General features: G+C 38.8%; 1 protein-coding gene across 1 annotated transcript in view; it reads left to right on the forward strand.

Moving 5' to 3' along the window:
• Positions 1-25,894, forward strand: part of LOC124777331 (tubulin glycylase 3A-like) — a 166,580-nt gene extending 140,686 nt beyond the window's left edge. Inside the window, exons 9-10 of the mRNA XM_047252692.1 lie at positions 8,113-8,366; positions 24,422-25,894. Of these exons, the coding sequence (XP_047108648.1) occupies positions 8,113-8,366; positions 24,422-25,815 (1,648 nt within the window). The 3' untranslated portion in view covers positions 25,816-25,894. The remainder of the gene's footprint in view (positions 1-8,112; positions 8,367-24,421) is intronic.
• The last annotated feature ends 837 nt before the right edge of the window (positions 25,895-26,731 follow it).

A 26,731-nucleotide genomic window follows, 5' to 3' on the forward strand; every position in this document is an offset into this window, starting at 1 on the left:
CCCCCCCCCCCCCCCCCGCCCTTATCCTTTGTAAGTAGGCCCCATGGTTCATTGCCCTAGTATACATGTATACTGTCGCTAAATATTACCTGGCAAAATTCAATTCTACTTCACACTTCTCTCTTACTTCTTGGTTCCTTATTTGATCCTCTAGAGTCCTCCACTACTTTTCAACTTCTACACTTTCAGTAGACCTCATATTTTTATATAATTCACTATATAATATCTTTTTTTATTCTAGACTTGTCCCACTATCCTACAAATCATCAGAACAAATATTTAACTGATATTCCTAAATAATTATCACCATTAGTTCCTCCCTGGCTTATGCTCATTAGTTCTTCATTTCTCACACTTCCTTGTATGATATAGAACTGTCTCTGTTCTTATACCTATGTATAAACATATAAAAAGCAACAAAAGAAAAGAAAAAAAGGAACGATGCAGAACTGTCATATATCAACCATACAATGTGTGCATATACCCAGATGAACAAATGTCTTTATTCCCCTCCATCCCTTGGCGGTTCTGACATTGCTTTAGGTTTCTAACCTGTAAATTTCATGTTTGTGTCTAAGTGTAATCTTGTGTGTTCGTGCAGCCTGATTCTTTGGCCTACTTATTTGACATAAGTTGAAGGTTATAGAAAACCATGAAGAATGAGAAGGACTTCAGCGACAGAAGTATATGCATATGGAAAGAGGGAAAGGTAGACTGGTACTCGGATGAGAAGTAAGAAAGGAAAAAAATAGAGATGGTTGCTAAGATCGAAGGAGAAAAAGAAGAAAGCCCCAAAGACAGGAAAACCCTTCCCACCCCCCTTCCCCAGGATCCCTACTTCACCAGTACTTGAGTGACAAGCTGGAGCAGGTATGGTGTTAAGCGTCTCCTGCAGAACTGACATTCTCACCTTCACCTTTGACACCCCCGATGAAAAATCTTAGCAACACCTATGGAATGGCAAATGGTGAAGAATCGGTCACACTTTGTCATCTGAAAGGTGAGATGTGTGTGTAGTGTTAGTCACGTCTTTAGTTACACTATCCACCCCTATCAAGATTAATACAAACCCTCCCATCAAAGATGTGAAGGGAATTCGGTGTAGGAAAATTAATCTGGGAGTAACACTGCAAACAACTCAGGAACCAACAGTCATTACTCTGCCCATTAACACAGAATGTTAATGTCCCTAGGGAACAGATGTGACTCTGCCTGGATCCCATGGATCTGACCTTAACCTCACTCGATTGCTTATGGATTAATACTTCTCGTTAAATTTTATGTGAAAGTCTCCCCACAGCAAAACAATTACCATTTTACTAGAAATCATGACAATAAGTAAAGTTATTCTATGTTCTAATCTGTCCTGGACAAGTTTGAATTCTTTCCATGAGTCATCAACATTTCTCTTAGTGTCATCAAGCTCATAGGATAGCTTTGTAGACATGTTGTTAGAGTTTACTTTCATGGCAACTTTTGTATCTATTATCTCCTCTACCTGTTCCTCCAGACCACTATATTTATAGTGTCTGAAGTTGCTATTTTTCCTTAAAATTTCTTTCCATATCATCAACCAGAGTGTTGACGCCTGCAATTTGCAATTGGACAATAGGGATCAGCTTATCCTGTTTTTCCATCCTATCTCTTGAAGTATGCAGCCTTTGTTTTACCGTGTCAAATGTAACATTACACACACTCAGAAATGATCCAAATTTTTCACTAAATTCAGACTCTATATTGTTACACTTGTCTTCAATGTCAAATTCTAATTCCTGAGTCAACTTCTGAAACTGGTCATCCTGCTTTTGGCTCAGGTCAGTAAACATTTGATTCATCTGCACAGTTAAGGAATTACTTAATTCATTCTTTAAATCTAATCATAACTTCTCCACTTTCTCATTTAATACATCAAACTTAGAATCTAAAGCTTCACCCTGTGCTTCTAAATTTTCACTTAAAGTAGTACTTATTTCATTTCTCAGAGAGGCAATTTGAGCAGTTGAAGTTACACTCTGTGCTTCTAACTTTTCACTTAAAGTAGCACTCTGTGCTTCTAACTTAGCATCTAATCTAGTTAGAGCTTCACTCTGTGCTTTAATTAAATTTACTAATTCAGACAACTCAGGTCCTTCTTTACAATTTTCATAGCCATGGCTGGTTCTGATGTCTCTCCAACTGGTTGTATACTGTCCATGCTTCTATAGACTAATTTCAATTATACCAATTACACAGTAAAAGTTCACCCAACAGCATTTTGTAACACTCTTTACTAGAGTAATAAAGTTTTTATTTCATGCTTACCTGGCATAGAATTCTAGGCTGCATTGAATCAGCGCTGGTGAACAGCACAGGTGCCGGCAGCATTGAATGTTGGTTACGGCATCGGTGAGTGACCGCGAAGTCAGCAACGGTGAACGGCAGCCGTTGCAGTCAGCAACGGTGGCAGGTTACTGTGTCAGCATCATTGCCTGGTTACTGCGTCGATGTCAGTTGGTTACTGTGTGTGTGAGAATTGCTTCCTCCCCACACCCTAATCTTCTTCCCTCCATTCTTTTGACATTATTACCTTATTCCGTCTTATATTGTGTTGCATTCTTCCTTTGGTTCAGTAGACACAACACAATTACTTGAAACAGTTTCTCAGTCTTGTTACACCTGGTTGGTATGGCAACTCAAATATCATCTTCCTGTTTCTGGCTTACAATTTCCCTTTTTCTTTGAGTCCTGTCATGGTTGCCACATTCTAACGCTTTCTTGGACAACCAGAGACAGTGCTGTGTTGGGTTGCATGACTCACATGTCTCTTCCAGTTGACTCATACATTGTGTGTGCAGCCGATCCTCTTCTTTGGGTCATCAGCTACGTTGCTCTCACCGTTTAATTTATTCTGTAGACTACATCAGGTTAAAGGGAATAATATTAACCAACTCTCTGTTCTTTAAATAAATCATGTACTCATAGAATCTTGTCAGTTCAACAACAATTTATTTTCAACTCTCATCCTAATGTAACAATTATTCTGTACAAACTCCAGTAAGCCAACTGGTTCCAAGATAAATGTCAGAACCAACTAAACACTCATCCAATTACATACATTCTGCCTCATGCAGAGCCAAGACATGAAGTAAGAGTCTCTATACAATACACGCTTCATCTTTCTCTGTAACAATCCTCACGACACCACAAACCACAGAGCATTATACAAACACTATTTGACTTTTTTATATAAATTCCAAGGTAACCATTTGTCAGGGCCACTCTAACCACTTGTTGGGGTCGCTCGTCTGGCGCAGCTCCTGGCTTCTCATGACAGCTGTCCTTCCTACACACACAAATATGTGTGGTGCAGTAAAAAGGCTCTCTCACCCTCATCATTAAAATATCAGGTGCTTGAGACAGTGGAGAACCAAGTGTTTCTAGAATTTATCCTGAAATTCTTGAAGCACTACACAGTTTCCAGAATGAGACTTCCACTCCGCAGCGAACTGTGTACTGATATGAAACTTTCTGGCAGATTAAAAATGTGTGCCAGACCAAGACCCAAACTCGGGACCTTTGCCTTTCGCGTGCAAGTGCTCTACCAACTGAGCTGCCCAAGCACGACTCATGCCCCATCCTCACAGCTTTACTTCTGCCAGTACCTACACAGTTGCTTCTCACAAAAAAATTTTCTGTCTTCTGTGGATTAGATCTAATTTTGTGTAAAACTCTCAGAGCATATCTGGAAGGGATGTGGAGAAGACTTGCAAGCTTTTTCATAAGAATTCCAAGCACTGATTCAGAACCTGTGACATATGAGAGTTTATAAAAAAATATTTGACCATTATGTATTAGAAGCACATACCAAGTAACTGTGTTTAATACATCTGCAGACTTCTGACCATGCTGTTGTCTTTGCTTGCATGAAGAAATTAAGAGACAATACAAACCTTGTAGAGTAAATATGTTTCACAGCAATGCCACAGTGGGCAGATACTCATTTTCATGACTGTAATAATTTATTGATCAATATAACTTGAAAACTTCTGTGTGGTGCTCTTTATTATCCCAACCAAATAAATTTTGTAAATTCATCAATGAATGAAGTAGTTGTATTTGATACTGCCCATGAAATAACAGTTTTTATTCATAATTCAGATGGTAGCAACAACAACAGTAATTACAGATTATGAGATGACTGTTTTGAAGTTGGAGTACATAATGCCATTGTACTGAATATTACAATTCTCGCATGGCATCCTTGATTATTAATAGAAATTTGATGAATGTATATGCCAAATTCTTATAATTCTACATCCACATCTATACTCTGCAAACCTCAGTGAGGTGCACAGCAGAGGGTGCAACCTATTGTACCAGTTATTAGGTTCCTTCCTGTTCCATTCACATATGGAGTGTGGGAAGAATGATTGTTTGAATGCCTCCATGCATGCAGTAATTTTTCTAATCTTATTTTCATAATCTCTTTGTGAGCATACGTAGGGGGCTGTAGTATATTCCTCGAGTAGTCATTTAAAGCCGGTTCTTGAAACCTTGTTAATAGTCTCTCTCGGGATGGTTTACATCTGTCTTCATGAGTCTTTCAGGTCAGTTCCTTCAGTATATCTGTGACACCCTCCCATGGATAAAACAAACATGTGATAAGTCATGCTGCCCTTCTCTGTATACGTTCAATACCGTTTTAGTCCTATATGTTACAGGCTCCACACACTTGAGCAGAGTTATAAAAATGCTTGCACGGTGATTTGTAAGCAGTCTCCTTTGTAGATTGATTGCACTTCACTGAAGTCTACCACCTGCTTTACCCATGTAATCGTTCCATTTCACATCCCTAACATAGTGCTACACTCAGATATTTGTATGAGTTGGCTAATTCTAACAGTGACTCATTGATATTATAGGCATAGGATGCTACATTCTTTTCATTTTGTGAAGGGCAAAATTTTACATTTCTGAACATTTAAAGCAAATTGCCAATCTCTGCACCACTTTGAAAGCTTATCAATATCTGACTGAATATTTATGCACCTTCTTTCAAACAGTATATCATTATATATAACTGCATCATCCACAAAAAGCCTGATTTTACTATTAACATTGTCTGAAAGGTCATTAATATACAACATGAACACAAGGATCCCAACACACTTTCCTGGAGGACACCCAAAGTTACTTCTACATCTGACGGTGACTCTCCATCCATGATAATATGTTGCGTCCATCCTACCAAGAAGTCCTCAGTCCAGTCACAAATTTCACTTGATATCCCATATGATTGTACTTTTGACTATAAGCTTAAGTGTGGTACTGAGTCAAATGCTTTTTGGAAATCAAGAAATACAGCATCTATCTGATTGCCTTTATCCAAAGCTTTCAATATGTCATATGAGAAAAGTGCGAGTTGGATTCCAAGTGATCGATGTTTTCAGAATTCATGCTGGTTGGCATTGAGGAGGTCATTCTGTTCAAGATACCTCAGTATGGATGAGCTCGGAATATATTCTAAGGTTCTACAACAAATGGATATCAAGAATATTGGACATTAGTTTTGTGGATCACTTCTGCTACACTTCTTGTAGATGGATTTTCCAAGAACTGGACATGGTTTTTTGTTCAAGGGATAGCTTACAGTTAGAAGAGAGGATAGCTCAGCCACAAATTCATTTATAATCTGACAGGGATTCTATTGGACCCAGGAGCTTTGTTCAGCATTAATGATTTCAGCTGTTTTCAACACCACTGCACTAATACTAATTCAAATACTGATACTAAATCAGTAATATATGCTTTTTTTAAATTATTGGTGTATAGCTTACTGTATCTATTAACAGTTAAAATGCAATTTTTCACCTTTGGTTTGCGTGCCATACTGTCTTGGGCCCATATTTAGCAATGTGTAAATCTAGTGCTCACATTAAAGTATTTTTTAATAATATCTTTGGATGTTCCATAATAGAAGTAACTAAGCCAAGCATTATAAGTCTCAGAAAGTTGAAGTTATATACTTTGGTCATTGCCAGTTTCTTGATAAATTAATGAGTCAGGAAAACAGGATAACTGGAAATGACAGCACCCAAACTAGCTAAGCACTGATTACAATGTAAAAATTCAGCCACTTAAAACGATAGTAATGATGTTTTTATGAACCAACCCAGTTCACTCAAGGAGCATCATCAATGGCATAACATTGGAGCAAGTTTCACATTTCCAATATGGTGGATGTAATAGGACCTAAGAAGAATACAAAGATGACAAGACTGACACCTACTAGAGGATATGCTGCAGTCATATCATCTCCTCCCCATTCTCATATTCCAGCCTCTTTGTTTGCTGCCCTGTGATAATACACCCATCAATTTTTCCCTGCTCCTCTCCTGTTTACTTCTTTTCCCCCACCTCCCTGCCCCTGTGGCCCTGTGGGGCAGGAAGGTGGGGAAAAAGGGAGCGAAAAGAAGAGGAGCAGGGAAAGGTGAACAGGTGTGTTGGCACAGGGTGGCAAGCAGAGTGGCTGGGAGACACGGCACCTGTTGGCATTCTAGTCCCTGCACATGCCAGACAGCATTCCTCTGCCCCCCTCCCCTTCCCTACATTACTATCTCTTCCACTTCTGTGCCCCCAACAGACTGCTGCTGCCAATCCATATTACAGTTGCATTTTGGCCTGAGCTGCCGGAGTTGGCAGTCAAGTGTGTGTGATGGGTGCTTCCTTGTGTGTATGAGTGGTGTGTGTTTCTCTGTTTCTCTTTCGCTGACGAAGGCTGTGGCCAAAAGCTTTGTGTAAGTGTGTTTAAATTGTGCCTGTCTGCAATTTAATGTGTCTGCTTTATGCTAAGTAGCACTCTATATTTTCCTACATTATTAAACAATTACAAATATTTTAAATAAAGTTCCTCAGATGGTAAAAAATGACAGTGGAACAAATGAAATTAAAAAAATGACTCCATAAGAAAAGAAAAAGCATGGCAGAGGAAGAAAAAAGTACAGCGCAATGTTATCCATTCAGTGTTGCTGTAGTGCTGATTTTATAAACTAAATAGTACATCATAAACCTACAGAAACAAAATTTGTGGAAATACTGAGAAGCAACTCATGAAATTGGAATGTGCTGTGCCAGCCTAAACTGGGAAATAATAACAATAAGAAGAAGAAGTCTGTTTTGTATTAGTTTCAGCCTGTGAAATAAATGGCAGTATATTAAGGTTTATGTTATTCTCTTTGCTTGTTTTTTGAAATGTTTACTAGTGTTATAATATTGCATTGAGGATGTCTATCTCAGTGACCACATAATATTTCTTCTCATGCTGATTTTCGCATTTAGAAATGTGCTTACAATCTCTTTTATGATCACCTTGACACCAAAACCAAATACAGTTAGCAAGGAAGCGGTAAAATTATTACATATGTCCAATAGAGTTTGGGGCAACTTTTCATTCACTTCAGCATTTTTTCATCTTATCCATTTTTCCTGTTTCCTGTCATTCTCCAGATGAATTTTTCAAAAATCCATGAAAAAACATCCAACTTTGCTTATATAGTTGTGTACCAGTCATAGATGTTCAAATTACTTTTTATCTGTCGGCTAGTAAAGAGGTGCTCCTCTTGTATCTCAGATTTATGGTAATCAAAAGTCTGTATTGTCATCACTTACAGTTTAGTCTGTTCTTTCTAAAATTTCCACTATAGTGTCATCATATTTGCAATAATTTTACTATAATGGCATTGCTACCGTGTTATTTCCACATTTCTCTATGTAAAGCAAAAGAGAGAGAGAGAGAGGGAGGGAGAAAGAGAGAGAGAGAGAGAGAGAGCAAGTACCTTCATTACTTTCAGTTCTTTATTATACTATCATTCTCCACTGTGACCAGAATTATGTGTCACAATATTACTGAAGTAAATTTGAATCAGCTTTATCATATGATTTGTTGCTATTGGTAATACTGGCAAACTATCAAAGCTCATAAATAATGGATACATTCTTTACCAAAGTAAATTTTCATAATGTTTTTTATGACTGTACCACATTTCTATAATGAGTTGATCAAATGAAGATCTTTTTACAAATATATGTGGTATCAAAACATCATCAGGGTGTAATACCTATATTGTTTTGCAGGACAATAGGTCATGCAGACAGATGGGAAAAATGTATCTATCCTGGCATGAGGGCCAGTATCATTGGCACACTACTTGCTTCTCAAGATCACATGGATAAAAGAAGAAATTCATTTGAGCTATTTGGAGCTGATTTCATGGTAACAGAAGATTTCTGTCCATGGTTAATAGAGATAAATTCGTGCCCATGCATGGCACCTACAACAAGTGTTACTGCTAGAATGTGTTCACAATGTTTGGAAGATGTAATTAAAGGTAAGCATAATTTGACTACCATTGTTTCTGTTGCTGATTAATCCAGTATAACATAAAATCATCTTAATGTTGTTTGAACTGCACATCAAAATAGATTAGAGGTGTTGATTTCTGTAATTTCAAATACATTAAGAAGATAGTCATTTATTTTTATCCACACAATATCTGCAGGAAGGATGTGGAGTAGTACCAGGTGGTTATAATCAAACTTTCCCTACTTAACATATTGTAACACAGAAACTAATTACTATATGAGTACCAAACTTCGTAGCATTAATGTCAATGATATGAGGAAGAGAAATAACGTGCAATCATTTCAACTGAAACACTTTTTAATTGCTGCTACAGTATATCATACTACTATATAGTGATACCATTACTGCTACAAAAGGGGCTCAATATGGCACCCATCTGGGTCCAGAATAGTCTGAAAGCACAGGATTGCATTCTGCACAGCAGAACGAAGCCTGTACATATGCTGGCTACCTCTCTTGATATGCTGCACTTCAGATCAGCACATGTGTGAATGTTCCCCTGGTAAACCCTGTCTTTCAGGTATACCCACAATCAGTAATCACAGAGAGTGAGATCAGGTGATTGTGCCAGCCAAGCATTTGGAAATAATTGGCTGCTAATTCAGTCATTTCCAAATGGGTTTTGAAGGAGCAGGTGACTTCATGAGTGATGTCCGGTGGGGCCCCATCTTGCATAAAAACTGTTGAGTTCAATGTGTCTCTCTCCTATAGGGCAGGTATGACATGTTGGCAATGCATTTCATAGTAATACTGTCCAGTCACACTACACATCTTTGGTCCTTGAGTGCCAACCTGTTCCAATAAGAACGGGCCAATGATGAATGTAGACATGAAGTCACACCATATAGTGACACATTCACCATACATAGGAATTTCATGCACAGTGACTGGAGGTGAAGATCCCCACACTCAGCAGTTCTATGTGTTCACCTCACCCATCAGAGAAAAATGAGCTCTGTCTGTCCATAGGATAGCTCAGGGCCAGCCCTCATTAACTTTAATCCTTGCGAGAAAGAGAGAGCGAAATCAATGCATCATTGTGCATCCTGTGTGGCAAGTTGCTGTACAATAAGGATCTTGTATGGATACCATTTGAGAATGGTTGGAAGCACCTTCCGTACAGTGGATCACGGGATGTTCAACTGTCATGACACAGCACGCGTGCTGCCTAACACTTGGGAATTGCTTGCAGTATTATCTGCTGTAGCAACAGTGATTTCATCAACCACCTGTGGTGCAAGCAGTCATCAGCATCTTCCTGGAGTGATGCCCAGTTCCCCAATTGATTGAAAAATTTTCATCATGCTCCGCACAGCAAATAGAGAAAGAGGACCCTCCATAGTCCTTTCAGCCGGCAATATTCTCAAAGTGCAGCTGCAGCATTACTGTTGTTTTGATAATAGAGCTCCACCAATAATGCCCTGCTCCTTTTGTCCCAGCTCATATTGACAAGTCAACACGTGCACAGCATTTGGTCAGTTGTGCAAAACTATGAATCATGATGACTGATCACAGCACCTGGTGGTGGCCATAGTTGGAAGTGGACAGTGGTGCTATGACATGGAAATCATGCACCCCATACTCTGGACATTAATGCTACCAAGTTTGGTACTCGTACAGTAATTAGTTTCCACAACTGCTGTTGTTGTTGTTGTGGTCTTCAGTCCTGAGACTGGTTTGATGCAGCTCTCCATGCTACTCTATCCTGTGCAAGCTTTTTCATCTCCCAGTACCTACTGCAACCTACATCCTTCTGAATCTGCTTAGTGTATTCATCTCTTGGTCTCCCTCTACGATTTTTACCCTCCACACTGCCCTCCAATACTAAATTGGTGATCCCTTGATGCCTCAGAACATGTCCTACCAACCGATCCCTTCTTCTAGTCAAATTGTGCCACAAACTTCTCTTCTCCTCAATCCTATTCAATACTTCCTCATTAGTTATGTGATCTACCCATCTAATCTTCAGCATTCTTCTGTAGCACCACATTTCGAAAGCTTCTATTCTGTTCTTGTCCAAACTATTTATCGTCCATGTTTCACTTCCATACATGGCTACACTCCATACAAATACTTTCAGAAACGACTTCCTGACACTTAATTCTGTACTCGATGTTAACATATTTCTCTTCTTCAGAAATGCTTTCCTTGCCATTGCCAGTCTACATTTTATATCCTCTCTACTTTGACCATCATCAGTTATTTTGCTCCCCAAATAGCAAAACTCCTTTACCAGTTTAAGTGTCTCATTTCCTAATCTAATTCCCTCAGCATCACCCTACTTAATTCGACTACATTCCATTATCTTCGTTTTGCTTTTGTTGATGTTCATCATATATCATCCTTTCAAGACACTATCCATTCCATTCAACTGCTCTTCCAAGTCCTTTGCCGTCTCTGACAGAATTACAATATCATCGGCGAACCTCAAAGTTTTTATTTCTTCTCCATGGATTTTATTTCCTACTCCGAATTTTTCTTTTGTTTCCTTTACTACTTGCGCAATATACAGATTGAATAACATCGGGGAGAGGCTACAATCCTGTCTCACTCCCTTCCCAACCACTGCTTCCCTTTCATGTCCCTCGGCTCTTATAGCTGCCATCTGCTTTCTGTACAAATTGTAAATAGCCTTTCATTCCCTGTATTTTCCCTGTGCCACCTTCAGAATTTGAAAGACAGTATTCCAGTCAACATTGTCAAAAGCTTTCTCTAAGTCTACAAATGCTAGAAACGTAGGTTTGCCTTTCCTTAATCTAGCTTCTAAGATAAGTCATAGGGTCAGTATTTCCACAATTATAACATGTTAAATAGGGAAAGTTTAATTATAACCACCTGGTACTATTGTATAGAATGGCTTCATGTTCAAATCAGTTTATAATGTTTTGTGTATTTGTGCTGCCACAGCTGTTAACCCTTTAAGGTAATCACCACTTCAGCTTCTGTTAAAAATGCTTTAAATACAGAGCATCCATTATGTTTTAGAAAGTTAGTATGTATATTAAGTGACTCTTTTTTTTTTTTTTTGGGGGGGGGTGGGGGTGGGGGGGGGGGGGGGAGCTTCAGAGGGAGCATTAGGCAAGATTGGACTGGCAAAGGAAAATGGTAGAAGGTGAATGGGCAGCTTTGAGAAATGAAATACTGAAGACAGTAGAGGATCATGTACGTAAAAAGACAAGGCATTGTAGAGACCCTTGAATAACACAGGAGATGTTGAATTTAATTAATGGAAGGAGCAAATGTAAAAAAAGGAAGGTTGAAGGAAATACAGACTTCTGAAACATGACATTGACAGGAAATGCAAAATGGCTACACAGGAATGGTTAGAGACAGCTGCAAGGCTGGAGGAACATGCAAAGCTGGGAGAAAGATAAGATCTGCCTATGGGAAACTGAAGAGGTCTCTGGAGATAACAGCAGTGGCTGCATGAATATCAAGATCTCAAATGGCAAACCATTGCTGGGCAAAGAAACAAAAGCAGAAAAGTGAAAGGAATTTATATAGAGTCTTTATAGTGGAACAAACTTGAGGACATAGAAATAGGAGAGGAAGAAGGAGAAGATGGGATAGGAGATATGATAATATAAGAAGAATTTGACAGAGCACTGAAAGACCTAAATCATAACAAGGCCCCTGGAATATATGACATTCTCTCAGAATAACTGTGATCTTTAAGAGAACCAGCTATGACAAAATTATTTGACGTAGTAGGCAAGATGTATGAGACAGAGAAAATACCATCAGACTTCAAGAAAGAATGTAATAATTACAAAGATACTGACAGATGGAATACTGTCAGATCATCAGGAAAATAAGTTATGATTCCAAAATTTACAGAAGAAGGAAAAAAATTGGTAGAAATCCCAACGAAGATCAGTTTGGATTCCAAAGAAATGTAGGAATATATGAGGCAACGCTGACATTACGTCTTATCGTAGATGATACGTTGGAGAAAGAGTAACCTACATTTGTTGATTTAGGGAAACATTTAGACAAAGCAAGTCTTTGAAATCTTGAAGGTAACATGGATAAAATACAGGGAGCAGAAGGTTATATACAAGTTGTACAGAAACCAGACTACAGTTGTAAGGGTCAAAGGACATGAAAGGCAAGCAGTAATTGAGAAAAGAGTGAGAGGGTTGTAAACTATCTCTCATGTTTTCCGTACCATGAGCAAGCAATAAAAGAAACTGAGGAGTAATTTGGAAAAGGAATGAAAGTTCGCATAGAAAAAACACAAATCTGAGCTTTGCTGATAACACTGTAATTCTTGCCAGGATGGGGAAGGCCTTGGGAGAGCAATTGAATGGAACAGATAGTGTATGAAAAAATGGTTATGAGATGATCACCAACCAAAGTTAAATTAAATTAAATAACTGTAAGGCATTTTTTTGGTAGGGGAACCCCATCTGTGGATGCGCGTCAGTGATGATGAAATGGTGCTATGAACAGCACGACGCCCAGTCCCTGAGCAGATAAACTCCTCAACCCAGCTGTGAATCGAAAACAAGGGTAATAGAATGTAGTCAAATCTGGCAGTGCTGAGTGAATTAAATCAGGAAATTAGACATTATGATTAGGTGATGAGTTTTGCTACTTGGAGAGCAAAACAACTGATAATGGCTGAAGTAGAAAGGATACAAAATGCAGACTAGCAGTAGTAAGAAAAGTGAAGTGTGTCTCAAAAAGAGAAGTTTATTAACATTTAATGAAAATTAAGTGTTAGGAAGTCTTTTCTGGAGGTATATCCGAGTGTAGCCTTGTATGGAAGTGCAATGCGACTGATAAGGATCCAAACAAGAGAATAAAAGCTTCTGAAATGTGGTGTTACTGAAGAATCCTGAAAATTAGATGGGTGGATCAAATAATTGAGGAGGAGATACTGACAGAAATTGAGGAAAAATGAAAGAAAAAAAGCTTGACTAAGAGAAGGGATTGTTTGATAGGAGACCTCCTGAGGCATCCAAAGAATAGTCAATATAGTAGTGGAGGGAAGTGTGAGCTGGGTAGAAGTTGTAGAGGGAGACCTAGGCATGAATACAGTAAGCAGGTTCAAATGAATGTAGGTTGCAGTAGTTTATATATAATCATAGACCACTACACATGAAACAGAAGAGCCACAAAGCAGGGGACAGGCACATAGAATGGAAGATAAATTTCTTAGCTTTCATACAAAGTCTGAGCACACAAACAAATATACACAGAGCCACAAGGAGTTCCTTGCAGGGTGGGGGAGTGGCTGTGTAAGTAAAATACAATATTCTGTTTGAGTCCATAGATGTATCTTTGGTACTGCACTGAACAGATATTTGAATGTTGTGCAGTGTCAGTTGAATTTAGTGAAACTAAACTTCTAATTGTTGTTGTTTATAGGTCTCCTAACTCTAAAAATGGTTCAAATGGCTCAGAGCACTATGGGACTCAACTGCTGTGGTCATAAGTCCCCTAGAACTTAGAACTACTTGAACCTAACTAACCTAAGGACATCACACACATCCATGCCCGAGGCAGGATTCGAACCTGCGACCGTAGCGGTCGTGCGGTTCCAGACTGTAGCGCCTTTAACCGCTCGGCCACTTCGGCCGGCCTCCTAACTCTAACTTCAGAGCAATTCTCTTCAAGCTTGAGAGGGTTCTTGACTCACTTTTTGTAGGAAGTGCCAGAAATTAGTTATCTATGGTGACTTCAATATAAATTTTGCGTCTGATGGTGCGAGAGAAAGGATGTTGGCAGATTTCATACATTCATATGATCTGATGCAGACAGTGTTTTTTCCAAAGAGGGTGCAGGGGAACAGTAGCACAGCCATAGACAATATTTTTATTCATTCTTCATTACTAGATGGGCATGCTGCACAAATTTTAACACTAAAAGGCTTTAATACTCAAACAAATGCCACATTTAATTACAAACTATGTAGGAAAGTTGATCCAGCAGCAGTAGAGAGTTTTTTAAACCTTGTCCAGGAACGAGAGTGGCAAGATGTTTATAGTGCCGATAATGTAGATGATAAATATAATGCTTTCCTTAACACATTTCTCATGCTCTTTGAGAGTTGCTTTGTATTAGAACATTCTAAATGTGGTACTAGCAGTAATAGGCAGCCCAGGTGGCTGACTAATGGGATAAGGATATGTGGGTTAGATTAGATTAGATTAGATTAATTATTCATTCCATAGACCCATAACAGAGGGAATTCTCCTGGGTGTGGAACATGTCAGATAAACACATTACAAAAATGTAATTAGAAAAATTTGAGTTTCATTAATTTTAATGAGCCTCAGTTGATAAACAGTAAAATTATGTACATGAATTAAATTTAAACTTCTAATATTTACAGGTTTAATACTTACATCTGCTTTCATTAAATCCATCATTCAAACAATTGTTAGTTTCTTGGCTATTACAACCAACTATTGTCAAAAATTAAAGTAAATTATTCATTTCAGTGATCCTCAGTTAAGAACAGTCAGATTATGTACGAGATTTAAAATAAAACTTCCACTGTTTACAGACTTAAGACTTACATCTGCTTTCCATACATCCATCATTCACACAGTAGGCAGTTACTTGGCTGTTACAACCAAGTATTGTCAAAAATTAAAGTATGATAAATTTTCATTAAAATGGTCTACTGCACTTGTTGAGAAACTCATGGATGGAATAGAAGGAATTGGCCACCAAAAATTCTTTTAAATTATATTTAAATTGTGCCTTGTCTGAAACTAAACTCTTAATGGTTGCTGGTAACTTATTGAAAATATGTGTTGCTGAACACTGGACTCCTTTCTGGGCAAGAGTAAGTGATTTAAATCTTTATGTATATTGTTCTTATTCCTAGTATTGATACTGTGTACTAAGCAGTTAGTTGGAAAAAGAGATGTATTCAAAATATCCACGGGTATGCTGCCGGTCTATAGTGTCCAACGGGCACAATATTTCGGCGATCATACATGTCGCCATCACCAGGTGAACTGACGGACTGAGCTCCTGTGAACGTGCTGGCATGGAGATCCGTATGCTATGGCTGCTCAGAGGGAACTGGGTTCGGTCGCGGCGGCGGCCGATTTAAATACCCTCCGCCCGTGGCGCACTCCCTCCGCCATCCGCACCCCGCGCCACGGTCGCGCGGTGGAACAGATTGCGACGCCATCTGAGATGATGTCGGTGTGATGGCTCTGTCCGCCGTGGCCGTCACAACTATACATTTGCTCGTTTTACTCTTGATTAACCCGATCGCTGGTTCCCAAGCCTTGCTAAGATTATAGCCACAGTCACGGTTTATGAGGTCATCATTGGTGTGAATTTCGATGGCCTCTCTAACAACGCTGTCCCAGTATCTCGACGTCTGTACCAGAATCCTCGTGCGGTCATACTCCATGGCGTGATTTTCCGACAAACAATGTTCAGCGACCGCCGACTTGCTCGGATACATCAGTCGAGTGTGCCTCTGGTGTTCACGGCATCGATCCTCGACGGTACGCATCGTCTGACCAATATACGACTTGCCACATTGACACGGAATCAGGTACATGCCGGCCTTCCTCAAACCCAGGTCATCTTTGGCGCTCCCCACCAGTGCACGAGTTTTATTTGGAGGACAAAACACAGTTCCCACCCGGTGTTTCTTCAGAATGTGGGCAATTTTCCCCGAGAGTGCGCCTGTGTATGGAATAAGTGCAGTGCCTACCTCCTCCCTCGTGACTTCATCCATCTCAACAGGTTGTGGTGCAGTGGTTGGGTGGAGAGCTCATTGAATCTGCCACTCTGAGTACCCATTTTTTCGAAATACAGTTCTCAGATGTTCCAATTCCTGGGGTAGACACTCTGTGTCAGAGATAGTGCGCGCCCTCTGTACTAGAGTTTTGAGTACCCCATTCCTCTGTGAAGGGTGGTGGCAGCTGTCTGCGTGCAAATACAGATCAGTGTGCATAGTCTTCCGATACATCCCATGACCTAGGGTGCCGTCAGCCCTTCTCTTGACCAAGACGTCAAGGAAAGGTAATTTACCCACCGTTTCAGTCTCCGTAGTGAATTTGATGTTGGGGTGTATAGAGTTTAGATGTGTAAGGAAGTCAAGGAGTTTATCCATACCATGTGGCCAGATGACGAATGTGTCGTCCACGTAATGGAAAAAGCAAGTAGGTTTCCATACGGATGACGACAGGGCTTCCTCCTCGAAGTTTTCCATGTACAAATTCGCTACCACCGGTGAGAGTGGGCTACCCATGGCGACTCCCTCCGTTTGTTCGTAGTATTCTCCATTAAAAAGAAAATACGTGGAAGTCAAGACATGCCTAAAAAGTTCAGTGGTCTTCTCGTCAAACTTTTGACAAATCAATTCTAGTGACTCTCGCAGGGGTACCCTCGTAAACAAGGAAACAACGTCAAAACTCACCAATATATCTGACTCATCCAACCTGAAGCTATCAAGACATTTAACAAAATCCACGGAATTACGGATGTGATGAGGGCATTTACCCACATAAGGACTTAATATTCCCATCAGGTATTTGGCCAACAAATATGTAGGTGCCCTGATGTTGCTGACAATGGGGCGTAATGGTACCCCCTCTTTGTGAACCTTCGGGAGTCCATATAGTCCAGGCGGTACCGGACCTTGGGGTAACAATTTCTTAGCGTCACCCTCCGGTAAATCTGCGTCCTTGAGAAGCGCCCTCATCTTGTTCTCCACCTTCTTTGTAGGGTCAACGCTGATCTTCCGGTAGGAATCGTCATTTAGCAGGCTCTGCATCTTATCAGTGTAGTCCTTATGGGAGACAACAACTGTAGCATTGCCTTTGTCAGCCGGTAAGACTACAATTTCAGAGCACTCCCTCAGATCACGAATGGCCGCCCTCTCTTTACTGCTGATATTTGACTTCATCGGCTTGGATTTCGTCAACACACGACAAGTTTCACAACGTATTTCCTCGGCTGATTCTGGCGGAAGTTGAGCTGCAACCTGTTCAACAGCACTAATAATTTCTGCGACCGGAGTGAACTTGGGGGTGGGAGCGAAGTTGAGACCTTTCTGCAAAACCGAGACTGCATCATCACTCAACACAATGCCACTCAAATTGATGACAGTCTTGTACGGAACCTGCAGAGATGGTTTGTCAAGGAGCCGTGAGAACTTAGCTGTTTGACATCCCGTAGCCTTCTTATGGGCGGAATCAGCTGACACCCAGGTGACACCATCAATCCAATCCCAGGAACAAGAAGTGAACTTACTAGCCAGTTGCAAATGTAGTTTGAGTAATTCCTGTGAGATAAACTCAAGGCTCCGGCGGGTGAATTGCACGGCGGAGGGAGCGCGCCGCGGGCGGAGGGTATTTAAATCCAAGAACATCATGTTGAAACCTATTCAAAGAATTGGGCATATTAACCACAGCTTCTCAGTATATTTATTCCTGAATGAAGTTTTTGTAAATAATACATCTCTTGTGATTCTTGCGTTTCTCCTGGCGTATTTGATAATCAAAATATCCACGGGTATGCTGCCGGTCTAAAGTGTCCAACGGGCACAATATTTCGGCGATCATACATGTCGCCATCATCAGGTGAACTGATGGACTGAGCTCCTGTGAACGTGCCAGCACGGAGATCCGTTTGCTATGGCTGCTCAGAGGGATCTCCGTGCTGGCACGTTCACAGGAGCTCAGTCCATCAGTTCACCTGATGATGGCGACATGTATGATCGCCGAAATATTGTGCCCGTTGGACACTTTAGACCGGCAGCATACCCGTGGATATTTTGATTATCAAATACGCCAGGAGAAATGCAAGAATCACAAGAGATGTATTATTTACAAAAACTTCATTCAGGAATAAATATACTGAGAAGCTGTGGTTAATATGCCCAATTCTTTGAATAGGTTTCAACATGATGTTCTTGGATTTACACTACTCATTACTCTTATTATACACTTCTGTACTCTAAAAAATTTTTCTGTGTTTATGGAGTTATCCCAAAATATGATACCATATGACATAATGGAGTGAAAATAAGCAAAATATGCCAGTTTTTTTTATATTTGTATCTCCTATGTCTGACATCATTTGCATTGCAAACACAGACTTTTTTTAGGCACTTTAGCAGGTTGTTAGTATGTTGCTCCCAACTGAATGTATTATCAAGTTGTAATCCCAAGAATTTTGCACTCTCAACTTCTCCTGGATAGAACAAAGTGGCAATTATATCAAAATGTTAGATGTAGTCACAATCAGGCTACAGTAGCCCATTACAAACAGTATTGTAAGGTGCTTAAAATGTTATTAGAGTATGTGGTATGCAAATAGAATAGCTAATTCACAGGATAAAATTAAAACCATATGGCCAGTTGTGAAGAAAGTGTCTGGTCAGCAGCACAAGGTTGACAATATAAAGTCAGTTCACAGTAAAAATATTTCTGTTACTGATAAAACAGACATATGTACAGTATTTAACAATCATTTTCTGAGCATTGCTGGTGAATTAAATAAAAATTTAGTTTCTATAGGGAATCATATAACTTTCTTGGCAAATGCCTTTCCAAGATTGATGTCTGAAATACTTCTCTGTGATACAGACAAGAGGGAGATTGAGTCAATAATTAAATCACTGAAGACTAAGGACTCTCATGGTTATTATGGGGCACCTAGCAGAATATTAAAGTACTGTACTGCACATATTAGCCCTGTATTTAGCCATATTTGTAGTTTTTCCTTTAGGAATGGTCAGTTTCCTGAGTGATTAAAGTACTCAGTAGTAAACCTGCTTTATAAAAATGGAGAAAGGGATAATGTAGATAATTTTAGACCTCTTTCTATGCCATCAGTGTTTGCTAAAGTTATTGAAAAGGCTGTTTATGTAAGGATAATTGATCATTTTATGTCACCAATTTGCTCTCAAATGTACAGTTCAGCTTTAGAAGTCATTTGACAACTGAAAATGCTATATTCTCTTCTCTCTGTGAGGTACTGGATGGGTTAAATAAAAGATTTCGAATGCTAGGCATATTTTTGATTTAACTAAGGCATTTGATTGTGTTGATCACAAAATATTGCTCCAGATATTGGACCATTCCAGAATATGGGGAGTAGATCACAAATGTTTCACCTCGTACTTTAGCAACAGACAGCCAAAGGTCATTATTCACAATGTTAAGAATGGCTGTGATGTGGGGTCTGAGTGGGGGTACAGTCAAGTGGTGGGGTGCCCCAGGGATCAGTGTTGGGGCCACTCCTGTTCCTTATTTATATAAATAATATGCCCTCTAGTATTATGGGAACTCTAAAATATTTCTGTCTGCTGATGACACTAGCTTGGTAGTAAAGGATGCTGTGTACAACATTGGCTCAGTTTCAAATAGTGCAGTGCATGACCTAAGTTCATAGCTTGTAGAAAATAAACTAATGCTAAATCACAGTAAGACTTTTATTTATTTATTTATTTATTTATTCCATGTGATCTGATGGTACACAGTGTGTTGCAGATGTCGGAAAATATCATTTAACATTGTTAACATATATTAACATAGGCCTATAGTATCCTAATGTATTATATTGCTCAATGTTTTCAATTTAACACAAACAGCAAGATTACTGTTCTAAGTATTCATTTACAGAGTAAAAACAGTGACACAACAAATATGACTTCACGGCTTTGCTAAATGTTATGTTGTCTTTGATGGACTTAATAGTAGTGGGAAGATTGTTGAACAGTTGGAGGCCCATGTGGAAAGCTCTATTTTTACACAGTTGAGTGTTTGTACATATAACATGCAGGTTTGCATTTTTCCTGGTGTTGTGTTCATGTATTTTATTATTTTTTACAACTGTGGGGTCAGTTGGAACTATGTGGTTTCTGAAAAATTTTAGAGTCTCAAGAATGTAGAGGCAAGGCAGTGTAAGGATTTCCAACTTTCTGAAGATGGGTTTGCAGGAGTCTTCTGGATTCTGAATGTGCTCAGAGCTGTTGGAGAATTTCCCCAGAATATTACACCGTATTTTAGGTGGGCTTGTATGTAAGTGTAGTGCACACAGTTTTTACAGTTTCTCACACACAATGTAACAAAACCTGATATTTTAATTTCACAGAATGGGCATTTGATTAGCGAAACTGAACAGTTAAAATTTCTAGGTGCTCAGATAGATAGTAAGCTGTCGTGGAAAGCCCACTTTCAGGATCTTGTTCAAAGACTTAATGCTGTAATTTTTACTATTTGAACGGTATCTGAAGTGAGTCATCATTCGACATGACAATTAGTGTACTTTGCTTATTTTCATTCGTTTATGTCATATGGTAATATATGTTGCGGTAACTTTTCCCATTCTAAAAGGATATTTTTGCCTCAGAAATGGGCAGTTCGGGTGATAAGTGGTGTAAGTTCACAAACCTCTTGCCAACCCCTGCTCACAGGTCTGGGTATTTTGACATTGGCCTCTCAACATATATATTCCTTACTGTCATTTCTTGTTAATAATATTAGCTTATTCCCAAGAATAAGCAGCTTTCACTCTGTTAATACTTGGCAGAAATCAAACATGCATTTGGATCGGACTTCCTTAACTCTTGTGCAGAAAGTTGTGAAGTATACTGCTGCATCCATTTTCAATAAGCTACCACTTGAATTCAAAAATCTTAGCAGCAATCTACATGCTTTCAGACCAGTCTGAAGAGTTTCTTCATGGGTCACTCCTTCTATTCTGTCAAGGAGTTCCTTGAAAAATTAAGCTGATTCTTGTTGCATTGTTGATTGCATTTACTTAAATGTATGGACTGACTTTTTTCAAGTTCATAAACATTTATTTTTATCTGTTATTACTTTTATGTTCTAATTTCATGTACTGACATGTTCCACAACTTTGTAGATTTGCTCCTCAATTTGGTCCTAGGGAACTTGATGTGTAAATAAAAATAAAAAAAGTAAAAAAAATTCAGTTTACTTAAATCTGTTCACGTCATATTTAACATATAGACATTTAGCACTGTTGGGAATAGAGATTTCATGAGTATTGGCTACATAGAGGTTATTACAAATGCTCAGCAGATGTCCTGGAGTTATACTACTGTACTTAAAATGTTTCCCATTTTCATTATCTTTTTGATCATGTGCTACTATCAGATATGAAAGTTAAAAAAGAAATTGTAAAACTTATTTGTGCATCCATGTCTTCAAATCATTGTGATATTTTTTTTGTACAACTGAAATTTAAATACTGATAGTGAATTAACAGCAATAGTAATGCAGATTATCACAATGGAAAATCTGCCCCTTGTATGTTTCTGAAGTATGAGACAAAACATTACAACCACATACTTAATAGCTTGTTTGTACATCTTTGGAACAAAATACATCACTGATTCTGCGTATCAGGGAACTGACAGTTTGGTGGTAGGTTTGTGGAGATATGTGGCATCAAATGTCTAACACAGGTAATGTAATTTGTGTACACGGTAATTATGCCCGATAGTGACCCAGATGAGTTCCATAGGATTTACATCAGGTGAATTTGGTTACTGAGACATCAATGTGAGATCATTATAATTCTCCTCAAACCGCTGTAGCATGATTCCAACTCTGAAACACAGACAATTACACTGATGAAAGATGACATTGCTGTTGGGGAAGACATCAAGCGTGAAGGGACTCAGGTGATTTGCAGCTGTCAGTTGTCTTCTATTACAACCACAGGTCCCATGCAAGCACAGAAGAATGTCTTCCACAGCATAACGCTGCTCCCACCAGCCTGTGTCTGTGGCATGCTGCACGTTTCAAGCTACTGTTCACCTCAATTATGGCATTTGTGTAGACGATCATCATCCTAGTGTAGCAAAAATGTGATTCACCCGAAGATCTGACATGTTTCCATTGATCAAAAGTCAAATACCAATAGTCCCATGCCCACTGCAGTCATAATTGATGATGTCATTGGATAAACATGTGACTGTGTAGGAATGGTCTGCTAAGGAGCTCCATGTTCAATAACACGTGATGAGCAGTGCGCTCAGAAACACTTGTGCATGCACCACCATTGTGCTCTTTTGGCAGAGATGCCACAGATCACCGTTTATCATACTTTACAGAGTGGACAAGCCTCCAAACCCCACATTCTCTGAAGAGTCATAGATGTCTAACCATTTAGTGCTTAGTGGTAGTTTTACTGTGTTTCTAGCTCTTTCAGTAGATGCTCACGTGAACATTTGACCAGCTTTGCCATTTTCAAGATACTCAGTCACAGGCTCTGTATAATAAAAATGTACCCTTTGTCAAAGTCACTAATCTCAACGGATTTTACCATTTGCAGCCTATATCTTCACTAGTGTGACCCCCCATCTGTGTCAGCTCCACTTACATGCTTTTGTTATCATGTCATGTGCCTGCAACACCACCTGGCGACATCCAGCATTGGGATGGGCAGTGGTCTTAACGTTTTAATGTATCAGTGTATGCACATCTTAAGCAATAAAATTTCACAAACATTCCTTAGCAACTATGAAAATATAATATAATTGGATAGACTAAAAAAAATTCACTCCACAAGTGGCAACAGAAGAAAACTCATATAAAGGTTAAAGAACTGTGCAAGCTTTTGAAGCCAATGGCTCCATCTTCTGGCAGAAGGCTTGAAGGGAAAAGAAGAGGGTTGAAGGGAAAGAACTGGTGAGATTTAAGAAATGAGGAGAGTTCAGAAAAGTTGCCCAGAAAACCTCGGGTCAGGATAGACACTGAATGAATGAAAAGGAAGCTTTTCCCTTCTCATCCTTTTTGTTATGTCTCACCTGCTCTGAACTTCCATATTGTGATTTGTATCAACAATTATTTCTCCAGGGCAGGTTGGTAGCACGTTGCTATCAATCAGCATGTTTTTCCTTTAGATGTATTGGCTTCTGAAAGTCTGCAGAGGCCTTTCTTCCTTTAGTCTTGGGGCCAATCCCTGCCCAGAAGACAACAGGGGCAGCATTTACATCAGTGCTTACTTGCTTCAACATAGGCTCCACATTGAGCTTATGTAGTGTTTACTCAATGTAGGTCCACCATAAGCTACCCTGCCTGGCCCCCTAATCCTGCCACCTCAGTCCAAACCTATGTATTCAGATCTCCCATTATTTGTAGCTAACCCCCAGATTTGAGGACCATCAGCTATCAAACACCTGTGATCCAACTGGTAGCTAATACTTGCTCCAGATTCCCTTTGCTTTCAGTAAGCATTCAAAACTGTTTGGCAACAAAATCTATGTTATTAGGTGTTGAATTCAGAATAAAATAATTGCAAGATTTCATTGCATACATTAGGTTGCACAATTTCTCTTTTTATTTATTTATTTTGTGTTCTGTAGATCCTTGTTGTCAACAGATCACATGATATGGAACAAGACTCTTTCAACAGGATGTATCTCACCTCATTTATTTTATGTATGTGAGCATGTGCAAAGAAGATAAATTCATATAGTGTCATGTTGTGATATACATTACTGAGTATAAAATGAGACTTTTCCATCCTGCTAAAATATGTCAGTAGTTGTGAGGATTTTGGGTTCCCCCAATAGATTGTGTATAAAGTCAGTTACCAGTCTCTGATTCTGGTTAAAGAACTGATTTCATGTAGGTCCTTATGTATTCAGAAGCAGTTGGTTAGATAGTACTGTTAATAATGGACTGTAACACCTGAAAATAAAATTAAAATATTATTAATATTGTGACCTAAATCTCCTCATGTAAGTTGAAAACAAAACATCCAGCACATTTATATAAACATTAGATCTAATAAGATGCACCTAAGATTAGCTGTACATTACTGTCCATAACATGCTTGGTAAGATGTTACTTAAGTATAAATCTTTTTCTTGAAAATCTGTATAGTTCATAGATGACTGTTATCATGGTACTAACACTGTTTCATAGCGTAATATAAAATTTGGCATTCTTTCACTATCCAAATTACATTTCAGACAGTAATGGCATATTGTTTTGCTTCTTTGCAGAGTTTGTATTTTGTTCCTGTATGATCTACTTCTTTTTTTGTATGTTGCAGTTGTTGTAGACAGAAGACAGGATAAGAGAGCTGACACAGGAATGTTTGAATGTATTTACAAGCAACGCGTGTCACCTGCTCCTCCATATTTGGGAATGACTCTTGCTGTACGAGGAAATAAATGCAATCTCAAAGGTATCAAGCCAAGCCTAAGCATTCGGACACGAAAAATTGAAACAGGTACAACTATAAACAGTGATAAAAGATCAGAAACAAAGAAAATTTGTGTGGAAAATCACTCTAGTTTCACAACTGAAAGGGCAAAGATTAATGAAACAAAACCAAAGATTCCAACAGATATTCTTGGTCCAGTTGTCATAGATTTTATTGAAGATTTGGCCAAGCAGCTTAGTAAAGAAACAAACTCTATGGATGCAGAAGATGTGGCTGACACACAAAAACTGACAAGTGATGTGAACTGTGCAGGAGAGGCAGAAACAGAAGAGGTTACAAACTGGAAAGATGAGTTGTTTCCGAACAACATGCTTAGAAGAAGTAATAAAGTTAATACCAAGAAGATAAATTCTCAGAGGAAAGCTAAAATAAATGGTGGTGGAAAAGAAAAGTTGCAAGAACATGTCGCAGGTGATGCAAAACGCATTAACTTAAATGCGACCGCATTTAATTGTGATACTACTAGCACAGACTCTGGAATTTCTGAAGATCATTCATCAAAAAATAAGAAACTGAAGCATAATGGAAGTGATAGTATAAAGTCAATGGAACTTTTTGGTGGATGGCGCAAGAAATTAGATGAGACAAAAAGCAACTGTCAGAGTATTTTGGATAGCTTAAAAACAAGTGGAGATTCTGGCAGTCTCTCAAATATAACTTCTTTTGATAAAAATATTAGATGGGCAGCAGAACTATCCATTCAGACAACTGTAAGAGAGTTTGTGAAACAGTTGACCCAGTCTATCTCAGACAAGAATCCCACCCAGAAACATAAATTACTAGCTGATCCATTCTCACCTCTTGGTAGAGGATTAGGTAAACTTAAACTGAGTGATGACAGCCGAGTAAGACAGTGCTATTTAAATATACTGCTGAACAATGACCAACTTTCAAAGTTTAAAAGATCACACGAAATTTTTAATCCACAGTATCTGGATCATAAATTCCCCATGTTACGTGAATTATCTAATGATACACCAGAAAAAAATGCTATGCATAACTTTAAAGGAGTTCTACCTAATATTAAACACAGAAAGAAATTTTCAACTAATGATGATGGTAATGAGGCGCAGAAACGACAAAACCTATGTGCACTCGGAATGAGTTTGAAGACTATCAGAAGTGGGCTGGGCCATCAGGAGCACTTGTTAATGCCTCTTGGTCTAAAGAAGTACACAAGTCAGAATGAATCCTTTCACAAAGCTTTGTTAGCAAAGTGATGGAAATGTTCATCAGCATAATGAACAGTCGAATTTAAAAGTGTCCCCTGCAGTTAATGAATAAGTATTAAATGTGGTATATAACTTCGCAGTTTGTAAACATCATATGAGATTTGGGTCTGACATTTTAAATTAGTTGTAAATTGTATTCATTTTTCTTATAATTAAGTAATAAAAATCAGCCTGTTGCCATCTGAATATTCTCTGCAGAGCGCGAGTATATTGTAGTGACTATATGGTAGCTCTCTGGGGCTCTTTGACTTGTGGACTTTTCACCTCTTGCTTTATTATTTTGAAAAACTTTCTATTGGTTAATATTTAATACCTCATGTGTATGATGTTGATTTCATAATCTTAACATCAAAATTTATTGCGCTGAGAGATTTGACAAGAAGATTAAGGCAGGAGCCACAAGCAAGAAAGCTAGTTCTATCAGACAGGTTTCTTTTCATTTTCCCCTGCTTAAAAGATATTCAGCGAGATATAAATTGCCAACAGTACTGAATGCATGTCTGTTGACTACTGTGCCAACTTAGGCTTTCCCAGTGTAATAAATTTTGCTCAGGATCTTGGGTATTGCATTAGATGATGTCCCCAATACCTTGCTAGCGTCATCATTCTGCACAATTTACAGGACCTGGTTCAGTGTGTTGCTGAATCACAAAATGCAAAGTGAAAAATGTCCCATAGGAATGATCCATTATTGTTTCAAAAGAGTGGATTCCTCTCGTGCTGCTATGTTCAGCCATCAGAATAAAGTTCATTGAAAATGATATAATGAGACTGAATGGACATAAAATTTAGTGGAGTTCATATATGCTAAAAATGACAGAAAAATGAATTCTCAGATGTTCTAATACTTAGGGGAACTTTGTCTGATTGAGCATTTCATAACCATTTTGATTCAATTTCGAAA

The sequence above is a fragment of the Schistocerca piceifrons genome, chromosome 2 (assembly GCF_021461385.2).
Source record: "Schistocerca piceifrons isolate TAMUIC-IGC-003096 chromosome 2, iqSchPice1.1, whole genome shotgun sequence".
NCBI lineage: Eukaryota > Metazoa > Arthropoda > Insecta > Orthoptera > Acrididae > Schistocerca > Schistocerca piceifrons.